Source organism: Chiloscyllium punctatum, chromosome 36 (assembly GCF_047496795.1).
Source record: "Chiloscyllium punctatum isolate Juve2018m chromosome 36, sChiPun1.3, whole genome shotgun sequence".
NCBI classification, from domain to species: Eukaryota; Metazoa; Chordata; class Chondrichthyes; order Orectolobiformes; family Hemiscylliidae; genus Chiloscyllium; species Chiloscyllium punctatum.
The window spans coordinates 36,318,403-36,339,477 of record NC_092774.1 but is presented as its reverse complement, the minus strand read 5'-3'; the positions used below and the strand labels follow the sequence as shown (position 1 = coordinate 36,339,477).

Genomic DNA, 21,075 nt, shown 5'->3' with positions numbered 1-21,075 from the left:
CAGGCCCTTCAGCCCAAACCGGTCCATGCTGACCAAAATGTTTGTCAACACTAACCCCATTTCCCTGCACTTGGCCCATATCCTTCTAAAGTTTTCCTATCCATGTATTTTTTGTTTTTTTTTTCAATGTTGTTCATGTACCTGCTCCAACCACTTCCACTGGCAGCTGTTTCCCCAGGCGAACTACACTTTGTAAATATTTTGCCCCACATCTTTTCTTCCACCTTTCTCCTCTCGCCATAAAAACACGTCCTTGCTCTTGAAATCCTCCCCCTAGGGAAGAGACAGTTACCATTAAGCCAACTCTACCCCTCATGGTTTGAAAATATTGCCTCAACTTCCTCTGCTCCAGTAGAAAAACATCCCAGCCTATCCAGCTTAAATTCTAATTTGATAATAATGGCAGTGATGATTTTGGCTGTGTATGTGTCAAGGATCGCTCATTTCTAAAGCAATGCTGTGTCTCTTAAGTGATCTTAAAACGGTTGGTGGGTGGGAGGGATCAGCCTTCGCTTTATAACAGTATTGATGACATTCTCTTGAATGCAATGGAGTCAATATTAATCCTAGCCTCATGGTGTGGTTGTGGGTGAATCACCTTAATTTAGCTCCTGACTCAGAAACCGCACAGAGAATCAACTGCTGAAACAATGATTTGCACTTTATTGCACGTAGCAACCACAAATAAAACCTCTCAAGTTCATTCAGCTTCACCTCCCGACCTTGGCTATCACCCAGTTGATGGCTGAATTTAACTGGGTTTCCACCGACAGTGCCCATCTCTGGAAATGTCCAGGGGTTTGATGCAGTATTATTCTTCTAAGTACTGCTGCTGCTGTATCATACTGGAGTTGAATTTTGGTGGCGGTTCCTCAATTTCAAATCTGTGGTGTGACTTTTTTTAACACTCTAACATCACCTCACATTGCTGGAGACCTCAGGTCTGTAGTTTACCTTCTTATCCTTGAAGGTTAGGTGTCTGTTTGAAACAGCCTGCCCTGCATTTAGCCCGTCTATGTCAGGGCTTTCCTTCTACAGGCAGAATTAATTGTCCTTTTGTCACACCATTATTAACAACATTATCTTACCTGTCCCAAGAAACAACTTACTGTGTTGCCTCCTTCTTCCCAGGGATGGTTAACAAGCCATTTATCGTGTTGAATCTGCTCTGCCATTCAATCATGGCTGATATGTTTCTTAACCCCATTCTCCCTGTAACCTTTGAGCCCCTTGATACTCAAGAGTGAGTGAATGGTGGAGCAGACTCAATGGGCTGAATGGCCTAATTTCACTTCCTGTGGTGTCACAGTTTCTCATCAGCCCTTTCGTTTCCTTGCTCCAGAAAGAGTTATTGTTGACTCGTGAAGTTGGGGAAGTTCTGGAGTTTCCAGGTGCACACCACGCTCCTCTCTGCCTCCTCTTCCTCAGCCTTCAGGTAAAGGGAAGACCTTTTAGAACAGAGATAAGGAGAACTTCAGACAGAGAGCGGTGTATCTATGGAATTCACTGCCCCAGAAGGCCGAGGAGGCCAGATCATTGAATATATTTAAGATTGGATAACTAGGTTCTTGAGTATCAAGAGGATCAAAGGTTACGGGGAGAATGGGGTTGAGAAACTTGTCAGCCATGATTGAATGGTGGAGCAGGCTGAATGGCATAATTTCTGCTCCTATACTCCTGTATGCTGATGTGTGGAGGGGTGAGGATGGGGGAAAAGAGATAAAGAGGGGAATACAATTAAGGTGAATCCGGATACAGATACATAGGAAATTCAAGAATTGTACAATAAATTTCAGACCACATAGAAGCACTGGCATACAGAGGGATCTGACCATATAGATCTCCAAAAGTGGCAACACAGGCTGGTAATGTGATCAAGAAGGCACACAGCACGTTTGCCTTGCGTGTAAGAGTTGGCGAGTTATGTTATAGCTATTTATTCCAGTCACATTCAGAATATTGCATGCAGTTCTGGTCGCCACACGACCGGAAGGACATGGATGCTCTGGGGAGAGGGTATAGAGAAGGTTCACTAGGACATTGCCTGGTCTGGAGGTCTCATTATGAGAAGAAATGGGATAAACCTGGATTATTTTCACTGTAAAGATGGAGGCGGAAGGATGACCTCAACAAAATGATGAGACACACAGATTGGCTGGACGGGGGCGGCATGGTGGCTCAATCATTAGCACTGATGCCTCAGAGCACCAGGGAAACTGGTTCGATTTCAGTCTCAGGCGAGTGTCTGGGTGAAGTTTGCACATTCTCCCTGCGTCGATATGGCTTTCCTCCGGTTTCCTCTCACAATCCAAATGTGTAGGTTAGGGTGGAGTGGCTATGCTAAATTACCCACTGCCCAGGAATTGGCAGGTTAAGTTGGATTGTCCATGCTTAAATTGCCCCACAGTATTCAGGAATGTGAAAGTTCGGTACATTAGTCAGGGGTAAATGTCAAGTAATAAGGGTAGTGAAATGGGTCTGTGTGGATTATTCTTTGGATGTTTGGTGTTGGGCCAGATAGTCTGTTAGATACTCAGAGGCTTTCCCCCCAGGGTGGAAAAGTCAACTACAAGAGGGCACAGGTTCAAGGTGAGAGGGGGACAGTCCAGGGGAGAATTGAAAGGAAAGATTTTTCACACAGTTGGATGGTGGATGTAGTGGAAAGAGGCACCTTAGCAACAATTAAGGTATATCTGGATAGACACATGAATGGGAGGTGAATACAGGGACAGAAACCACGCATCGGCAATAAATAGAAGGTCTACGTTAGGATTAAGAATTGGCACACGCTTGGGCGGGGAGGGTGTAGGGGGTAAAATGAACTTTCAAAAAGCAGGGGATACCTGTATGCTGATGAAGGGGTGGGTGGAGGCTCAGGTGGAGCATTAACACTGAGAGGCCAATTGGATGGACTGTGCTGGAGACTCAATGGGACAGAGACAAATGTATCTATTAAAATCTACCTGCACTTCAGCCGCTTCTGTGGACTGTTTCCGTAGGGAAGGTGCAATCCCTGGCTCAGAGAGTGTCAGGCCCCACTGGAAGTAAAGTGGGTGAGAGCGCGGCCAGTCAGCATAAAGGAAACCCTTACCCCTCCCACTTCACCCACTAAACAGGGTTCAAGATGTGACTCTCAGCAATGGTAACAGCAGAATCCAACCCGAATCCCTGCGCCATCTCACTTGCGAAGTTGCTGGTGTCTCCCCAAGTTGCACGACTGGGTGAAGCCTTTCCCACACACTGGACAGGTGAACGGCCGCTCCTTGGTGTGGATGCGCTGGTGTTTGTACAGGGTGGAGGAATCGCACAAGTCATTGCTCCACATGGGACAGGTGAACAGCTTCTCCCCAGTGTGGACGCGGAAGCTGAGCAGCAGGTGATACGACTGGGTGGAGCCCTTCCTGTACACGGAGCAGGAAAACGGTTTCTCCCCGCTGTGGATCCGCTGGTGCGGCAGCAGGTGGTGTGACTGAGTGAAGCCCTGCCCACACACAGGGCAGATGAACGGGTTCTTGCTGGTATGGACACACTGGTGGGCCAGGAGGTGGTGTAACTGAGTGAAGCCTTTTCTGCACTGAGTGCAGGTGAACAGCCGATGCCTGGTGTGCAAACGCCGATGAATCTCCAGCGCAGATGGCGAAAGGAAACCATTCCCACATACCCCACATTTCCACGGTTTCTCCATGGGGCAGGTGCCCTCATCTGTCTCAGACCTTAACAATCAGTTGAAAACTCGCTCACGCTTACAGCATGTGTGTGCTGTTACTGGTGAACCCGCTGATCATTGGAACACTCTCATTCAGTCTGGAAAGCTTGTTCCAGTCACTATTCTGGTGTGTGGGTATGTGAGACTCTGGGTTTCCAGTCACACTGACGTTTAAAACCTAACTAAGCAGACAGACCTTCTCCCCTTTGTTTTCAAGGCCATCAATATCCACGTCCTCGTGAATCAAGTGACTGTCAGACGTTGATGCGATGTTGGGTCTGAGATTTCTGCCGCCAAATTCTTCTCTTGTAATATTCCTGTGAAGTGATTGCAAAGGTCATCACAGTCAGTCCATGATAGAAAATCTGAACGTAACTCTAGTTACTGTGGAACATTCTTTCCTCTCAGTCCCAAAGATCTTTGTGTAGATCTATATGTAACTGTAAACCAACACGGTTATGGGGCAGACTGCATACCTCCACGAAGAGTTCACATGGACTCAAGTTGCTGAATGGACCTCTGTAGTGCAGTATTGACACTCTTACAGAAGATCTACAATATGCTGCAGTACGATATTACAAGCCCAGAAACAACTACAAATCAGACAAGGTCTTTTCAGAAGTTGGACCATGAACTTCTGAAGCTGCTGCTGCTCTTCCTCTCTCTCTGAATGAAGATTGATCTTTACCCAGACTGCAACTTCCTTCCTCTGTCCAAATATTTGTGAACACAGCCCTTTTTTTGAAGGATGGCATGTTTTCTGATCATCACAGTTAAAGGGGTGCCTTCCCCCTGATGTGCAAAGGGACAGTCAGTCAGGGGAGGGCAGGGTCACGTCTTGTGTTGTTGTGTGAAATCTGTGACAACTGCAATAATTCATCCCAACTCCTGTACTCAGTGCTCTGACTGATGAAAGCAAGCATGCCGAAAGTCTTCTTCACCGCCCTGTCTACCCATGACTCCACTTTCTAGGAGCTATGAACCTGCACCCCTCCATCTCTTGGTTTGAAATACTGCATATGAAACAGATTTGGTGCTTGTTGGTATGTGTGCTTATCTGACTCTAATTTGGTATTTTATACTGAATGCCATGACTGATGAAGGCCAGTGTGCCAAAAATTTCTACCTGTGACTCCATTTTCAGAGAACTGTGAACCTGTACTCCAAGATCCCTCTGTTCCACTACACTCCTTAAGGTCCTGCCATTCACCATGAAATTCCTACCTTGATTTGACTATACAAAACGTAAGACCTCACACTTATCTATATTAAACTCCATTTGCCATTAACCTTAAACCTATGCCCTCTAATTTTGGACTCCCCCACCCCAAGGGAAAAGACCTTGCCTATTTACCCTACCCACGCCCCTCATGATTTTATAAATATCTTTAAAGTCACCCCTCAGCCTCCAAAGCTCCAGGAAAAATAGCCCCAGTCTATTCAGCCTCTTCCTGTAGCTCAAACCCTCCAACCCTGGCAGCATCCTTGTAAATGTTTTCTGAACCCTTTCAAGTTTCACAACACCCTTCCTGGAGCAGAAAGCACAGAATTGCACGCAGTATTGCAACAATGATGGAACCAATGTCCTCTCTGAAGAGGATTTTAAAACAATATTTATAACTTCAAGCAAATCAAGTTAGTTGGGCATGACTTTCCCATAGCAGTTTGTTTTGGCTATCCTTCATTAACCTATGCTTTATAATATATATGAAAATATTTTGAGGGATGGGATTGTTGCTAGCACGTCCAACATTTGCTCACCATCCCTCATGGCCTTTGGACCGAGCAATTGGCTACATGCTAGAAGGCAGTTGAGTGTCAACCACATAGTAGGAGGGCTGGAGTCACATGATGTGAGCGTGTGCACACGCGTGCGTAGGGTTGTGAATGGTAGATTTCCATCCCTTAAAGAACACTTTCACAACACTCTGTAATGATTGGACAAAAGCAACAGTTCTGGCAGCATCTATGAGGAGATGACACTGTTACTGTTTTGAGTCCGGTGACCCTTCAAAATTAGGCTGTATTCAAAACATTAACTGTTTTCTTTCCACAGATGCTGCCAGACCTGCTGCGATTCCCCAGCAATTGTACCTTTTGTTGCTGATCTCCAACATCTGTAATTCATTGTCTTAGCCAATAATGGTTTCTGGTTGCCAATACTGAGACAAACTCTCACTTCCAGATCTTTGTATTCATTGAAAATAAAGTCCACTCGCATCCATGATGGGATTTTAATTTTTGTTCTCAGAAGATAGATCTCTGGGCGACTTAACCAGTATCACTAGATCACAATCTTCCCTTCACTGACAGTGACATTGACAATCTTGTCCTGAATATTTTTCTTTATTCATTCATGGAACGTGACACTTTGTCTCCCAAAAAAAAACAAGTGCCAATTCAGAGGGCAGTTAAGAGTCAACCACATGACTTTGGATCAAGAGTGACACATTCACCAAACTGGGAAAGGACTGAAGATTTCCTTCCTTAAATAAAGGTTATTCGTGAACAAGATAGGTACTTATGACAATTGATAAGATCACCAAAGCACCAAATGCCACCAACTCCCTATAATCTCTAGGCTTCCCAACACTGACTGGTCTGTAATTGCCAGTTGTATCCTTTTCCTCATTACTATTTACTATTTAATTCAGCCCATTAAGTTGACTCTGCCATTTATTCAGATCATGATTATTCTGGTCAACATTTACTCCACTTTCCTGCCATTGTCTCATAATCCTCAATTCACTTACTGATTAAAAAAAAACAACTCTCTCAGCCTTGAATGCAAATAACAACCCAGGCTCAACAGCCCTCTGTACTGTCAAGTTCCACAGATTTACTGCCCTCAGGAAAAATTCCTATCTGTCCTAAACATGCAATCTCTTATCTGGAGGTTACTTCCTCTGGTCCCAGACTCACCCACTTTTCCACATCTAGCCTGTCAAGTCTCCTCAGAATCTTGTACGTGACAATAAGGTTACCTCTAATTCTTCTAACTTCTAATAAGCACAGGCTCAACCTATTCAGTTCCCCTCATAAGACATTCTTGCCATCCCTAATATCATCATGGTCAACTTTCTCTGGAGTGCCTCCAATACCAATATATCCTTCCTCAGGTAAAGGGCCCTAAACTGTTCACAGTATTCAGTTGGGGCCTGACTAAGGCCTTAAATAGGTTCACTATAACCTTCCTACATTTATACTCTATTGAAAAGGCCAACCTCCCATTTGCCTCCCTATTACTCACTGAAATTGGTTGAAGAGATTCGTGGACGTGATTCCAAATCCCTCTGTTCTAAACTTTTCTCCATTTAATATTCAGTTCTTCACCTCCTGACAAACTGCATTACCTCATTTTCCCATCTGCCAACCTTTCACTCATTTGCTTAACCTGTCTATATCCCTCTCCAGATATCTAATGTCATCCTCGCCACCTGCTTTCACATCAACTGTCTCTTCTGCAAACTTAGCAATAGTACATTCACTTTACTTATCCAAGTAATTCATATATATATTGTAAATAATGTTGGCCCCAGCGCTGATCCCGGTGGTACACCACTAGTAACAAGTTGCCATCCTGAACATGCCTCTTATCACAACTGTGGTAGTTAGCCAATCCTCTATCCATGCTAACATACAGCCTCCAACACCCTGGGCTCTTTGATTATTTCATGAGATGTGAATATCATTGACTGTGCCAACAACTCTTCCCAAATTGTCCTTGAAAATGTGGTGTTGAGCTGCCTCTTAAATTGCTTCACAAATATGACGTGGACTACTACAATGTTTAGGAGTGAGTTCTAGCATTTTGGTCAATAACAGAAGTAATGCGATATATTCTGCAGTCGGAATGCTGTGCTCACTTGTCTGTTCTTGGTGGTTGAGGTCATGGTTTGGAAGGTGGTTTTGAAGAACCACCACTCATGCAATCAAGCCAGACTGTTAGATTGTGGCCCCAGACTCTGCCACTTTGACTTTCCTCATCAATCACCCAGGGCTCTTTGCTTACTATTTCATGAGATGTGAATATCATAGGCTGTACCAACAACTCTTCCCAAATTGACCTTGAAAAGGTGGTGCTGAGCTGCCTCTTAAATTGCTTCACAAATATGATGTGGATTGCAACAATGTTCAGGAGTGAGTTCCAGCATTTTTGTCAATAACAAAGAAGCAATGCGATATATCTTGCAGTCGAAATCCTGCGTTCACACTTGTCTGTACTTGGTGGTTGAGCTCATGGCTTGCAAGGTGCTTTTGAAGAACCACCACTCATGCAATCAAGTCAGACTGATAGATTGTGGCCCCAGACTCTGCCATTTGATTTTCCTCATCAATCTACATTCTTTCCAGCCATGTTTCAGTCTCAAACTGCCACGCAATGCCTTCTGTTACAGCTTAAAGGTAAGAATACACAAGATAATCAATTGTATTTTGGGTTGTATAAATCTTAGCCTGCCAGAATTATTTTCTTAAACTTTAATTAAACTTTAATTGACTGCATGAAATGGTTTGTTGGTCAGACTTGAATTATCATGCTCAAAGGAGACAATGCCAATAATATCATTAAACTCCTCTTTTTGTTAAAAAAGCACAAGCTCTTGATTTATTTTAACAATTTACTGGTATTCACACCTGCACATTCAATGTCAAACTCAGATATCATAAATGAAATTACACCATTAATTTTGTTTCACAACAATCCAACAGATTAATTAATAATACACAGTGAATACCAAGGCGGATTAATGTAAAATTAAATTTGACCGAAAATGTAAAATCGAGATGTGAGATAACAAATGGAGGAAGGGCAGAAGGAAAGAAATGCAGCATCACAGAAGGTGCTCCTCCAGGGAGTGTATTTTACCAACTACAACTGCTCAATATAAACAAACACTCTGACATGATCCTCCGGTTTTAATGTAAACCATAGCCCCATACAGTAGGTACCATTTAAATAAGTTAATAGATACAAGCCTTGAGCAAATCCAGCCTCCAGCCGGACCCCCCGCTTCTTGGAGCTCGGACCTTCCTCCAGCTCCGGGGGGTTGTTGAGCTCCTGGGCTCCGGCCGCCGCCGAAGAAGCCGCGGGCGCCGGCTCTCTCTCCTCCACCGCCGACATTTTTAATTTGTTTTCTCGTTCACCCGGTAACCGTCACCTCCCCCTTCCCGGGCCCCGGAAATTATACAAAAATAAACAATAAACCCCCCACCACCGGGGACTGTCTCCTTTTCTTCACAACTTTTGTTTGAAAAGTTCCGGCTTTAATTTGAAATGTATTTTAAAGGTATTTTCTGAGGTAAACGATGCCTGTCTGCCCCCCTCCCTCCGTCAGAAACCGCCCGCTGAGTCGATGAGAAAACCGCAGCCTCGCGCCGCCATCTTTGTTTTTCTTCTTCTTTCCGTCTCCTCCTTCAGTGACGCGCGTCATCCACGCCCCCTCCAATCAGAGCGCACCTTACTCCGTCTGACCATTAGCGGCCGGCCTTGCAGTCAAAAAGGAAGTCACAACCCGGAATGTCGCTCTCCGATTCGTCCGCACCGACCGCTGCCTTTGGGATTGGTGGAGAGGTTCACAGGCTCTTCACTGTCCCCGCCCCTTTACTACAATGGGCTCGAGGGGTTCAGGAGGAAGGTGTTCTCACTCATTCATTCAACAGGAGATGGGCTCAATTTACTGTAAGGGGCTGTGGGGTTACAGTGGTCATGTCTCATGTTGAGGGGGAAGGTGTTTCCTCTCATTCAACAGAAGAGGACCTATTTACTACAGAGGTTTTTTTTGTGATGCAGCTGTAGTCTCCCATAGAGCCCTGAGCCTCAGGTTTAAATCCCACTGCTCCAGTCTGTGTAATAACATACTCAATGTTTTTCAGTCATAAATCACCCAACTATAGTCCAACACGTCTATTTGAAATCGCACGCGTTTGGAGCGTAGCCTCTTCATCAGGTGAAGACATGGAAAACAAAACGTGCAGGAAAGAGAATTCAGATAAATGATCAGCCATGGATGGTGATGAAAGACAGAGCATCTCAACAGTCAATTACCTATTCCCATTCCTATTTCTGATCTTCTTCATACATGGCAAGTTGTATATTTTCCAAGCATTAATTTTATTTCCATGGTTTAAAAATGAATATTTAAGAATGGTCAGTTTATTCTTTCTCACTTGGGCACATTGTGACCCACAACTATTTAGATACCACTGTTAATATCATAGCCCCTCTCATGAGATATCAGAGGAACAATTCATAAACAAAATTTGACACTGAGTCACTCGAGTAGACACTTGAACAGAGAAAGCGCTCGACAGATATTGGGAATCTAAAGGTTATTGAAGTGAAATGTTCAGAAGAGCAGGTGAAAACCCCCAATAAGGGAACTCACCTGACTGACCTAATTATAATCACCACAGTATCCAGTGCTACTCTTCACCGAACACTGATTACTTTCCTTTTCAGTTTAATGATCCAACTATCTTTTGAATGCCATAATTGAAACTGACAGCAACACTCTCTCTCGCAGACCATTCCAAAGGTCGAAGATTTTCAATCATGAATGAAATATGTTCTGGATCTCTCCCAAAACACCAATTCATATGAAGCTTGCTTCAAATCATTTGCAGTAAGTTCTTCACATGGACAAATTTGCAGCTGAGGGCATTTGTTTAAATTTTATATCATACTGGGGTGGCACAGTGCTTGGCATTGCTACCTCACAGCACTAGGGACCCAGGTTCAATTCCAGCCTCAGGTGAGTGTCTGTGTGGAGTTTGCATGTTCTCCCTGTCTGCATGGGTTTCCTTCCACAGTCCAAAGATGTGCAGGTTAGGTGGATTGTCCATGCGAAATTGCTCTGTGATGTGTAGGTTATGTGTATTAGTCATACTAAATGCAGGAGAACGGGATGATCCTGGGTGGGATGGTCTTTGGTGTGTCAGTGCAGGCTCAATGGGACAAATGGCCTCTTTCTGCACTGTTGGGATTTTATGATCTCTGTCTGATTTCTTGCACATGCTGCTTTCTGAAAGGGACATTTTACTGTCATATTCAGTACTGCAGTCTGTATATTTTGATACATACCTCTAAATTAGTTTTGAATGAAATCCCCCCCCCCATTTCACTGTATTTTAGCTACCATTCACCCCCCCACCCCTTCCATTCCTTATTCATTTTTCCATTACCTGTGTTATGATCCCCTCCTCTTTCTATATATTATTGTAGACAGGCTAAATCTAGTTACCATGTCTCTAAAATATGAGATGAAATATGATCGCATACTTTGAGTCCATTACTACAGTTTGTTAAGGTCTCTTGCCAAAGAGTACTCTTAATCCTGCATCCTTCGGTAGGATTATATGAGGATATCTGGTCAGCATGGATGAGTTGGATTAAATGGTTTGTTTCCGTCCTGTGCATCTCTATGACTATGACTATCGAATAAGGGCCAGGAGCAGGCAGGTGGGACTAGTTTAGTTGGGGATCATGTACTGAATGGTCTGTTTCCAGGCTGTATGACTACACAGTCTCAAATGAATGGGGATCAATCCCAAAGAGATATTAAAGGTCTTGAGCACCACCTTAGGCACATTTGTGGACACCTTCCAGATAACTGAGAGCAGTGGGGCACTGTGAAGTTCAGTACATCAGTTAGCCAGCAAGTTCTCTTCGGGAGACTTGTCTCGAGAAAGGAAGCGGTTTCCTGTCCCATCAACTGGACTGTGGATCAGTTTGGAGCAGGTCCTATATCTCTGACAACATCAGTGGACAGAGTCGAGAGTGTGGTGCTGGAAAAGCACAGCAGGTCAGGCAGCATCGAAGGAGCAGGAGAATTGACGTTTAGGGCATAAACCCTTGATCAGCAATGAGGCTTGTGGGCCGGGAGCGTTGAGAGATAAATGAAAGGGGGGGGGATGGTGTTGGGGAGAAGGTAGCTGAGAATGTGATGAGCAGATGAAGATGATTGGTCAGAGAGGAGGGTGGGGCGGATAGATGGGAAAGGTGATGGACAGGTCAGGAGGGCGAGTGGAGGCTTGGGGCTGTGATAAGTTGGGGGGGGGGGGGGGCGGGGGAAGAGGAGGAGGAGGATACATGAGGAAACGTTTGAATTCCACATTAATCCCATGTGGTTACAGGGTCCCAAGGTGGAATAAGAGGTGTTCTTCCTCCATGCGTCAGGTGGTAAGGGTTTGGCAATGGAGACAGCCCAGGACCTCAATGATCTTGATGGAATGGGAGGGGGAGTTGAAGTGTTCAGCCACAGGGCGGTGGGGTTTGTGGGTGTCCCAGAGTGGTTCTCTGAAACAATCCACAAGTTGGCGTCCTGTCTCCCTGACGTAGAGAAGACCACATTGGATGCAATGGATACAGTGGATGACACTGGTGGAGGTCGAGGGAAATTTCTGTCAGATGTGGAAGGATCCTTTGGGGCCTTGGATAGAGGTGAGTGGAGTGGTATGGACACATGTTTTACACTTCCTGTGGTGGCAGGGAAGGGGCCGGGAGTGGGGTGTGGGCTGGTTGTGGGCGCATGGACCTGACGAGGGAGTCGCAGAGGAAATGGCCTCTCTGAAATGCTGGTAGGGGTGGGGAGAGAAAAATATACCTGGTGGTGGGGTCCGTTTGTAGGGAGCAGAGGCTGATGTGATGTATCCGGAGGTTGGTGGGGTGGAAGGTGAGGACGGTGGGGGCTGGGTTCTGTCCTTGTTCCGTTGGGAGGGGTGGGGTTCAAGGGCGGTGTTGCAGAATGTGGAGGAGATGTACTGGAGGGCATTGTCGACCACGTGGGAAGGGAAATTGTGAACTTGGAAGGAGGAGGCCCTCTGGGATTTTCTACGGTGGAATTGGTCATCCTGGGAACAGATGTGGCGGAGGAATTGGGAATAAGGGATTGTGTTTTTACAGGAGGTGGGGTGAGGGGGGCGTAATCTAGCTAGCAGCGGGAGTCGGTGGGCTTGTAGTAGATGTCCACGGTTAGTCGGTAGCCAGAGACGGAGAGGTCCTGGAAAGGGAGATGGTCCAGGTGAATTTGAGGTCGGGGTGAAAGGTGTTGATAAAGATGACGAACTGTTCAAACTCCTTGTGAGAGCGTGAAGTGGCACCAATATGGTCATCGATGTACTGGAGGAACAGGTGTAGCTGAGGAAAATGGACTGTTCCACGTACCCGACAAAGAGGCAGGCATAGCTGGGTCCCATGCGGGTGCCCATGGCTACCCCTTTAGTTTGGTACATTGGTTTGGATGCCATCTGAGGTTTGTGCGGATCACTTCAGTGGGAACGTGCAGTCCCGGGCTCAGTGAGCAGCACTGCAAGCAAAGCTCACAGAATCCCGACAGGGAAACTGGCCCTTCAACCCAACAAGACCACACCGACCCTCTGAAGAGTAACCCACCCAGACCCATTCCCCTACCCCATTAGTCTACATTACCCCCTACATTACTGCACCTACATATCCCTGAACACTCTGGGACAATTTAGCTTGGCTAATTCACTTGCTCATGTTTGGATTGTGGGAGCACCCAGAGGAAACCCTTGCAGACATGGGGGGAGAATGTGCAAACTCCACAAAGACAGTCACCCTGAGGGTGGAATCGAACCCCGGTCCCTGGCGATGTGACACAGTGGCACTAATCACTGAGCTACTGTGCCACCAGTGAGTCAACCTGGGGTTGGGGGAAGATGGGAGGGGTGTGGGGGTGCTGTCTAGCAGAAAACAAAGAGAGCTCGCTGACGCTCCCACTGCACCCACTGTCAGAACGGGCAGGAGGTTCAGTCCTGGGGGTGACCCTCATCAGCGTCGCCGGCGGAATCTGCTGGTGCCCCCTCTGGTGTCTCTGCAAGTTACTGGACGACGTGAACCTCCGCCTGCACTTGGGGCAGGGGAACGGCCTCTCCCCGGTGTGGACCCGCTGGTGCCTCAGCAGGTTGGAGGCCTGGGTAAAGCCCTTCCCGCACTCAGGACAGCTGAACGGCCTCTCTCCAGTGTGGACCCGCTGGTGGTCCAGGAAGTCAGAGGAGCGTTTAAAGCCCTTCCCACACTCGGGCAGGGGAACGGCCTCTCCCCGGTGTGGACATGCTGGTGCCTCAGCAGGGCAGAGGAATTGCTGAAGGCCTTCCCACACTCGGAACAGCTGAAGGGCCTCTCCCCAGTGTGGACCCACTGGTGGGCCAGCAGGTTGGAGGATTTGCTGAAGGTCTTCCCGCACTCAAGGCAGGGGAAGGATCTCACCCCAGTGTGGACCTGCTGGGGGGCCATGAGGGTAGAGGCCTGGGCAAAGCTCTTCTCACAATCGGGGCAGGAGAATGGACTCTCCCCAGTATGGATCCACTGTTGGACCAGCAGGTTGGAGGAACTGGTAAAGCCCTTCCCGCACTCTGGGCAGGGGAATGGTTTCGGAATGGCAGCTGGTGACGAGCGGTGTCCCGCAGGGTTCAGTGTTGGGGCCACAGCTGTTCGTATTATATATTAATGATCTGGATGAAGGGACTGGGGAACTCTAGCGAAGTTTGCAGATGATACGAAGTTCGGTCGACAGGCAGGGAGTACTGAGGAAGTGGGGAGGCTACAGAAGGATCTAGACAGTTTGGGAGAGTGGTCCAGGAAATGGCTGATGGAATTCAACGTGAACAAATGCGAGGTTTTGCACTTTGGCAAAAAGAATAAAAGCATAGACTACTTTCTAAACGGTGAGAAAATCCGTAAAGCCAAAGTACAAAGGGATCTGGGAATGCTAGTCGAGGATTCTCTAAAGGTCAACATGCAGGTTGAGTCCATGATTAAGAAAGCGAATGCAATGTTGTCACTTATCTCAAGAGGGTTGGAATATAAAACCACCGTTGTGCTGCTGAGACTTTATAAAGCTCTGGTTAGGCCCTATTTGGAGTACTGTGTCCAGTTTTGGTCCCCACACCTCAGGAAGGACATACTGGCACTGGAACGTGTCCAGCGGAGATTCACACGGATGATCCCTGGAATGGTTGGTCTAACATATGAGGAACGGCTGAGGATCCTGGGATTGTATTCATTGGAGTTTAGAAGATTAAGGGGAGACTTAATAGAGACGTACAAGATAATACATGGCTTGGAAAGGGTGGACGCTAGGAAACTGTTTCCATTAGGTGAGGAGTCTAGGACCCGTGGACACAGCCTTAGAATTAGAGGGGGTAAATTCAGAACAGAAATGCGGAGACATTTCTTCAGCCAGAGAGTGGTGGGCCTGTGGAATTCATTGCCGCAGAGTGCAGTGGAGGCCGAGACGCTAAATGTCTTCAAGGCAGAGATTGATAGATTCTTGTTGTCTCGAGGAATTAAGGGCGACGGGGAAAATGCGGATAAATGGAGTTGAAATGCCCAGCCATGATTGAATGGCGGAGTGGACTCGATGGGCCGAATGGCCTCACTTCCACTCCTATGTCTTATGGACTCTCCCCGGTGTGACTGCGCCGATGAGTCTCCAGGGCAGACTGGAAACTGAAGCATTTCCCACAGTCGCCACACTTCCAAGGTTTCTCGATGCAGCAGGATTCCTCGGGTTTCTCCATGGCTGAAGCTTCAGCTGCACACAAACGTGTGTACAGCCCCTCCCCGGTGTGAATTCCTCTTTCCAGGCCGTATAACTGTTTCTGGCTCCACACTCAGTGGTCTGCAACAGTAGGGTCTCTCATCCAGTCACACTGATGCTGAAAACGTTATGAAACAGGAACCAAAAAGCATTGCTCCATCTCACAGAATCATAGTTGAAAATCTTTGCTGTCCCGATGGATTGAGTGACTGTCAGACATCGAAGTGAAAATGATGACTGTAGATGCTGGAGATCAGAGTCGAAAAGTGTAGTGTTGGAAAAACACAGCAGGTCAGGCAGCATCCAAGGAGCAGGAGAGTCAAGCATCAGCTGTTGATTTTGAAACTTCCATCTTCAGATAGTCTGTAAAAAGAGATTACAAAAATCAGCATTGTCAATCCGGGGGGAGGTGGAGTCGGAATGAGACAACAAGGTATTGACACCGACACCAGAAAGAAACTGAACATCGAGACGTGGCAAACGTTAGTGGCAAGCCAGAGTCAGAGAGAGACACAGCACAGAAACATACCCTTTGGTCCAACTCATCCATGTCAACCAGATATCCAAAATTAATCTAGTTCCATTTGCCAGCATTTGGCCAATAACCCTCTAAACCCCTCCAATTCATATACCTATCCAGGTGCCTTTTAAATGTCATAATTGTACCAGCACCCACCACTTCCTCTGGCAAAGTTGTACACACACCACCTTCTGCATGAAAACGTGCCCCTTAGCTTCGTTTCTAACAAATTGCTCTCCATCTAAACCCGTAGGAATATGGCAATCCCAGTTTATGTTTGAAAAGTTAAAATCCATAACAATTACCATCCTATTACTCTTACAGGTAACACAAATCTCCATACAAATTTGTTTCTCAATTTCCCACTGACCATGAGGGTGTCTACAACATAATCCCAATAAGGTGATCATCCCTTCCTTATTTCTCAGTTCCAACCAAATAACCTTCCTGGATGTATTCCTAGGAATATTCTCCTTAAGTCCAACAGGAATACTATCCCTTATCAAAAACACCATTCCCCCTCATCTCTTGCCTCCCTTTCTATCCTTCCTGTAGCATTTGTATCCTGGAACATTAAGCTGCCAGTCCTGCCCATCCCTGAGCCACGTTTCTGTAATTGCTATGATATCATATCCCATCTTCCTAATCATGCCCTGAGTTCATCTGCCTTCCCTGTTAGGCCTCTTGCAATGAAGTAAATGCAGTTTAATTTGTCAGTCCTAAATTGCTCTCTGCTTTGTCTCTTCCTGACCTGACTGTTTGACTCACTCCCTTTCCCAACTGTACCAGTCTCAGATTGATCTCTTTCCTCACTATTTCCCTGGGTACCTCACCACCTTGCTAGTTTAATTCCTCCTGAGCAGCTCTTGCAAATTTCCCTGCTAGTATATTAGCTCTCTTCCAACATTCAGGTGCAATCTATTCTTCTTGTACAGGTCACATCTACTCCAGAAGAGATTCCAATGATCCAAAAATGTGAACCCTTCTCCCATGCACCAGCTCCTCAGCCATGCATTCATCTGCTCTGTCCTCTCTATTCCAATCCTCACTAGCTCATAGCACTGGCAAAATCCAGATTTTTCTTGTCTGTAGGACCTCTTTTTTTTAAATTTGTGCCTGACTTTCTACACTTTCCCTTCAGAATCGCATCCTTTTCCCTTCCTATGTCATTGGTTCCAATGTGTACAATGACCTCCAACTGGTCCCTTTCCCTTTTGAGAACATTCTGCACCCTCTCGGAGACATCCTTGATCCTGGCATCAGGGAGGCGACACACCATTCTGATTTTTCGCTGCTAACCACAGAAGCGTCAGTTTGTACCTCTGACTAGAGAGCCCCTTATCACAATTGATCACTTGGAACCCGATGTTCGCCTCATTGCATGAGAGCATGTCTCGAGACCAGAAACTTGGCTGTTCGTGCTACATTCCCTGAGAGACCATCACCCCCTACATTTTCCAAAACAGCAGACTTGTTTGAAATGGGGACAGCCACAGAAGACTCCTGCACTACCTGCCTACCCCTCCTACCTTTCCTGGAGTTAACCCATCTCCCAGATTGTAGCTGCGGCTTTTTTCCCATCCTATCATTGCCAAACCATCATACCCCCAGGTCTTGTAAATACCTCATTACCTCGAACTGTCGCTGCAACTTATCCACGCGATCCAATAGGATTTGCAAGCAAACACACTTACTGCAGACATAATCATCAGTAACATGGATACTCTCCCTAATCTCCCACATCTGACAGGAAGAGCATATCACTCTCACAAAGGCCACCTTTGCTCCTTCACAATCTACAGACCCAGAAAATAGCACCGTCTTTTTGCTCTAAAATAGTGTTCTGGGCTAACACAGTACTTGTGGTTTATATTTTTAAAATTTAATCAAGAGACAGATGTCAGTAAAACATATAATCAAGAAAGAATCCACTCCATTCACGACTGCAGACTTACAGCTAAGTTACACATTAAAGACTATACACTTCTCTGTTCCTGTTCTGTGAGCTCCCCCACACAGGTTCCTCCATGGTCAGCTGTGAATTTTGGTGTTCATTAACCTTTCCCAGATGCACTGCAATGTCCAGTAACTGTGCAGATTCACTGCAATGTAAATTTCTTTTTCTCTCTCCCTCATTTTGGACTCCTATCCATGCCCCTTATAAACCTCTATAAGGTCATCTCTCAGCCTCCTACGCTCCAGGGAAAACAGCCGCAGTCTTTTCAGCCTCTCCCTATAACTCAAACTCTCCAACTCTGGCAACAGCCTTGTAAATCATTTCCAAACTCTTTTAAAGTTTCACAACATCTTTCTAACATACGAGACCAGAACTGAATGCAGTATTCCAAAAGTGCCCTAACTAATGTCATGTACAGCCATAACATGACTCCCAACTCCTGTATTCAATGCTCTGCTCAAGAAAGGCAAGTGCCACCAAACGCCTTCTTCACTACCGTGTCTACCTGTGACTCCACTTTCACAGAACTACAAATCTGCACTCCATGGTTTCTTGATGCAGGAACACTCTCCACAGCCAGTGTGTAAATCCTGCCCTGATGTGCCTTTCCAAAATGCAACACCTCACATTTATCTAAATGAAACTTTATCTGACACTCCACGACCCATCAGCCCATCCATTCAATTCTAATTTAGATTGAACTTTCTTTCCTCTCTTATTTCCTAAACACTGAAAATCTCCATCCCCACACTCTCCCTCCATTCTCACTTTGCTGAACCTAATCCGTGCTGAACCTAATCCGTGCTGTACCTCATCCTGAAGGGTCTGGTTTACGCTGATTTACAGCCCACGCTTGGGGGATCTAATTGAAACATACAGAATACTGACTGGCCTGGACAGGGTGGATGTTGGGGAGATGTTTCCATTGGTAGGAGAGACTAGGTCCCAAAGGCACAGCCTTAGAGTAAAGGGAAGACCTTTTAGAACACAGATAAAGGGGAAACCTTTGTAGCCAGAGAGTACGAAACCTATGGAATTCATTGCCACAGAGACTGTGTTGGGCAAGTCACTGAGTATATTCAAGACAGAGATAAATAGGTTCTTGTGTATCAAGGATATTGAGGGTTGCGGGGAGAAAGCAAGAGAATGGGGTTGAGAAACTTGTCAGCCATGATTGAATGGTGGAGCAGACCTGATTGGCTGAATGGCCTAATTTCTGCCCCTAGGTCTTATGGTCTCTTGCTGTCCTGGACATAGTGAGAGAACTGGGAGCAAGAGTAGGCCATTTGGTCTTTCAAGCCTGCACCAACATTGAACTGGATATGAATATACCTACATCTCGGTGGATAGACTGGGACCTTTTTCACTGGAGCATAGGAGGTTGAGGGGTGATCTTATCAAGCTTTATAAAGTCATGAGGGGGAGAGATGAGGTGAATGATGGGTTTCCTTTCCTTAGAGTAGGGGTTTCAAGGTTAGGGAGCAAATTTTGAAGGTGAGTGGAGAAAGATTTTAAAAAGACAGGAGGGACACCTTAGCTTTCCCATAGAGAATGGTTCGTATGTGGAATGAATGTCCAGAGGAAGCGGGGATGCAGGTACAGTTACAACGTTTAAAAGACATTTGGATAAGGACATGAATGGGAAAGGTTTGGAGGTGTTATGGACTAGGCCAGACCACTCAAAACATTCTTAAGCAGGCAGCGCAGACCATAACTTTGCTATTTGTTTCAGTCAGTGTACAGTGAAAATTACCCAAAGTTAGCTAGGTTGACTACCAGGATATAAAACAGATAAATGTATTCACAAGAATACAGAATGAAACACAAAGAACAGAATATAGAATACTCACAGAACTCAGTCGATCTAAACTAGACTTAATTATGCTGTTCCTTTCTCCACACAGTCCACTGCTGAGCTCACTCAAACAAGGCCTCAGCTTTCACAACAGATCACTTGTCTTTCATTATGCAGGTCACTTCGAAAACATAAATGTTTGGGCCTAAAGTCTCATCTGTTGACGTGTAAACAAAAAAGCCGACCGATACCCTTTTCATTTCTGTAAAAATACCATCCATTTTGGAGTCCAGGGCCGTTTTACCACCCCTCTGAAAAAAACCAAGGACACGGTATCCTTGAGAAGAAATACCAGCTTTTAGAAAAAGGACCAGCTTTGTGACAGAGGGATATGGGCCAAACACTGGCAGATGGGATTAGTTTAGCATGCGAACATAGTATGGACTAGTTGGACTGAAGGGTCTATTTCTGTGCTGTATGATTCTGTAATGGTCTCAAAACCATTTTCTTGCCTTCCCCGATAACCATCCACGTCTTTGTTGTTCAAAAGTCAGATAACCTCAGCCTTGAATATATTCAATGACCACCCCCTCCATTTCCACCCCACCCCACCCCACCCCACCCCAACTGCAGGAAGTCAACCCCATTTTTGAACGCAATTCCTATTGCCTTGCTGACTGCTTGCTGCATCTGTCTGACAATTGGTGCAGAAGGACGCTGAGGACCCTTTGTACATCCACACATCATTCCTGATGAAGGGCTCGTGCCCAAAGCATCGACTCTCCTGCTCCTCGGATGCTGCCTGACCTGCTGTGCTTTTCAAGCATCACACTTGACTCTGATCTCCAGCATCTGCAGTCCTCACTTTCTCCACATACCAATATATTATCATTTAAACCATGCACCTCCTTTCTGCTTTTTTTTTTAAGCAATAGGCTTTAACTTTACATTGTGGTACTGTATTTGTTGTGCGTTTGCCAATTGAGACACAGACGTGGACCAACTTTTCCAAAGTCTGTCCCCTCCCTGGATTCACTCCATTTCCCTTCAGTTCGTGCAAGTCAGCAACTGAATCCCAGAACGAAAAAGTGGGTCAGAAAGAAAAGACAGTGCCGTACCCACAGATGTTGGACAGAGTCGCAGTCTGGGGTGAAGCTCAATCTTCATTCAAAGAGAGAGATAAACAACCGCATCTTGAGAAACTCAAAACCCAACTTCCGCATTCAGACAGAGGCTGTTCTGAATGGCAGGAGGACCAGGCTCCTTCTGGTCCTCCGGGTCTCACCATTGGTCTTTCAGGAGGAAGTCAAGTGCCGTTTCCGTGGACAGCGACGAGCATGCTCAGTGCTTTTGCTGACACCGCAGTACATGCGCAGTTGTTGCTGCTGACACCGCAGTACATGCGCAGTTGTTGCTACTGACACCACAGTACATGCGCAGTTGTCGCTGACACCGAGAAGCATGCGCAGTACGCTCTGTGGAGGTGCTGGCTTTACTGACAGATTTTAAGCATCCAAATGTCAAAAGGAGAAAAAA

At 46.0% G+C, this 21,075-nt stretch overlaps 1 protein-coding gene and 1 long non-coding RNA gene across 5 annotated transcripts; both read right to left on the bottom strand.

Moving 5' to 3' along the window:
- Window positions 1-640: 640 nt before the first annotated feature.
- On the bottom strand, window positions 641-10,832 carry LOC140460388 (uncharacterized). 4 transcript variants are annotated; one of them, XR_011954053.1, is made up of 3 exons: window positions 8,684-10,832; window positions 2,964-8,103; window positions 641-1,448 (listed from the first exon to the last, which is right to left on the bottom strand). XR_011954053.1 is itself a non-coding variant. In XM_072554908.1 (3 exons), the coding sequence occupies exons 2-3, from the start codon at window positions 3,683-3,685 to the stop codon at window positions 1,349-1,351; spliced, it is 603 nt and encodes a 200-aa protein (XP_072411009.1). In that variant the 5' UTR covers window positions 3,686-8,103; window positions 8,684-10,832; the 3' UTR covers window positions 641-1,348. The 4 variants fall into 4 exon arrangements, 1 of the variants encoding a protein (XP_072411009.1); XR_011954051.1 differs by having other exon boundaries at window positions 641-4,023; window positions 7,774-8,103; XM_072554908.1 differs by having other exon boundaries at window positions 3,183-8,103.
- Window positions 10,833-15,520: 4,688 nt separating this feature from the next.
- On the bottom strand, window positions 15,521-20,819 carry LOC140460389 (uncharacterized). Its single transcript, XR_011954054.1, has 2 exons — window positions 20,658-20,819; window positions 15,521-15,630 (listed from the first exon to the last, which is right to left on the bottom strand). It is a non-coding gene; the product is annotated as an uncharacterized lncRNA (long non-coding RNA).
- Window positions 20,820-21,075: the final 256 nt, after the last annotated feature.

Coding starts and splice junctions, on each gene's coding strand:
- LOC140460388 (XM_072554908.1), bottom strand. CDS start 3,685: ATGGAGAAACCGTGGAAATGTGGGGTATGTGGGAATGGTTTCCTTTCG. Junction 1,449..3,182: donor AGACACCAGCAACTTCGCAA/GTGAGATGGCGC, acceptor CTGTTCTAAAAG/GTCTTCCCTTTACCTGAAGG.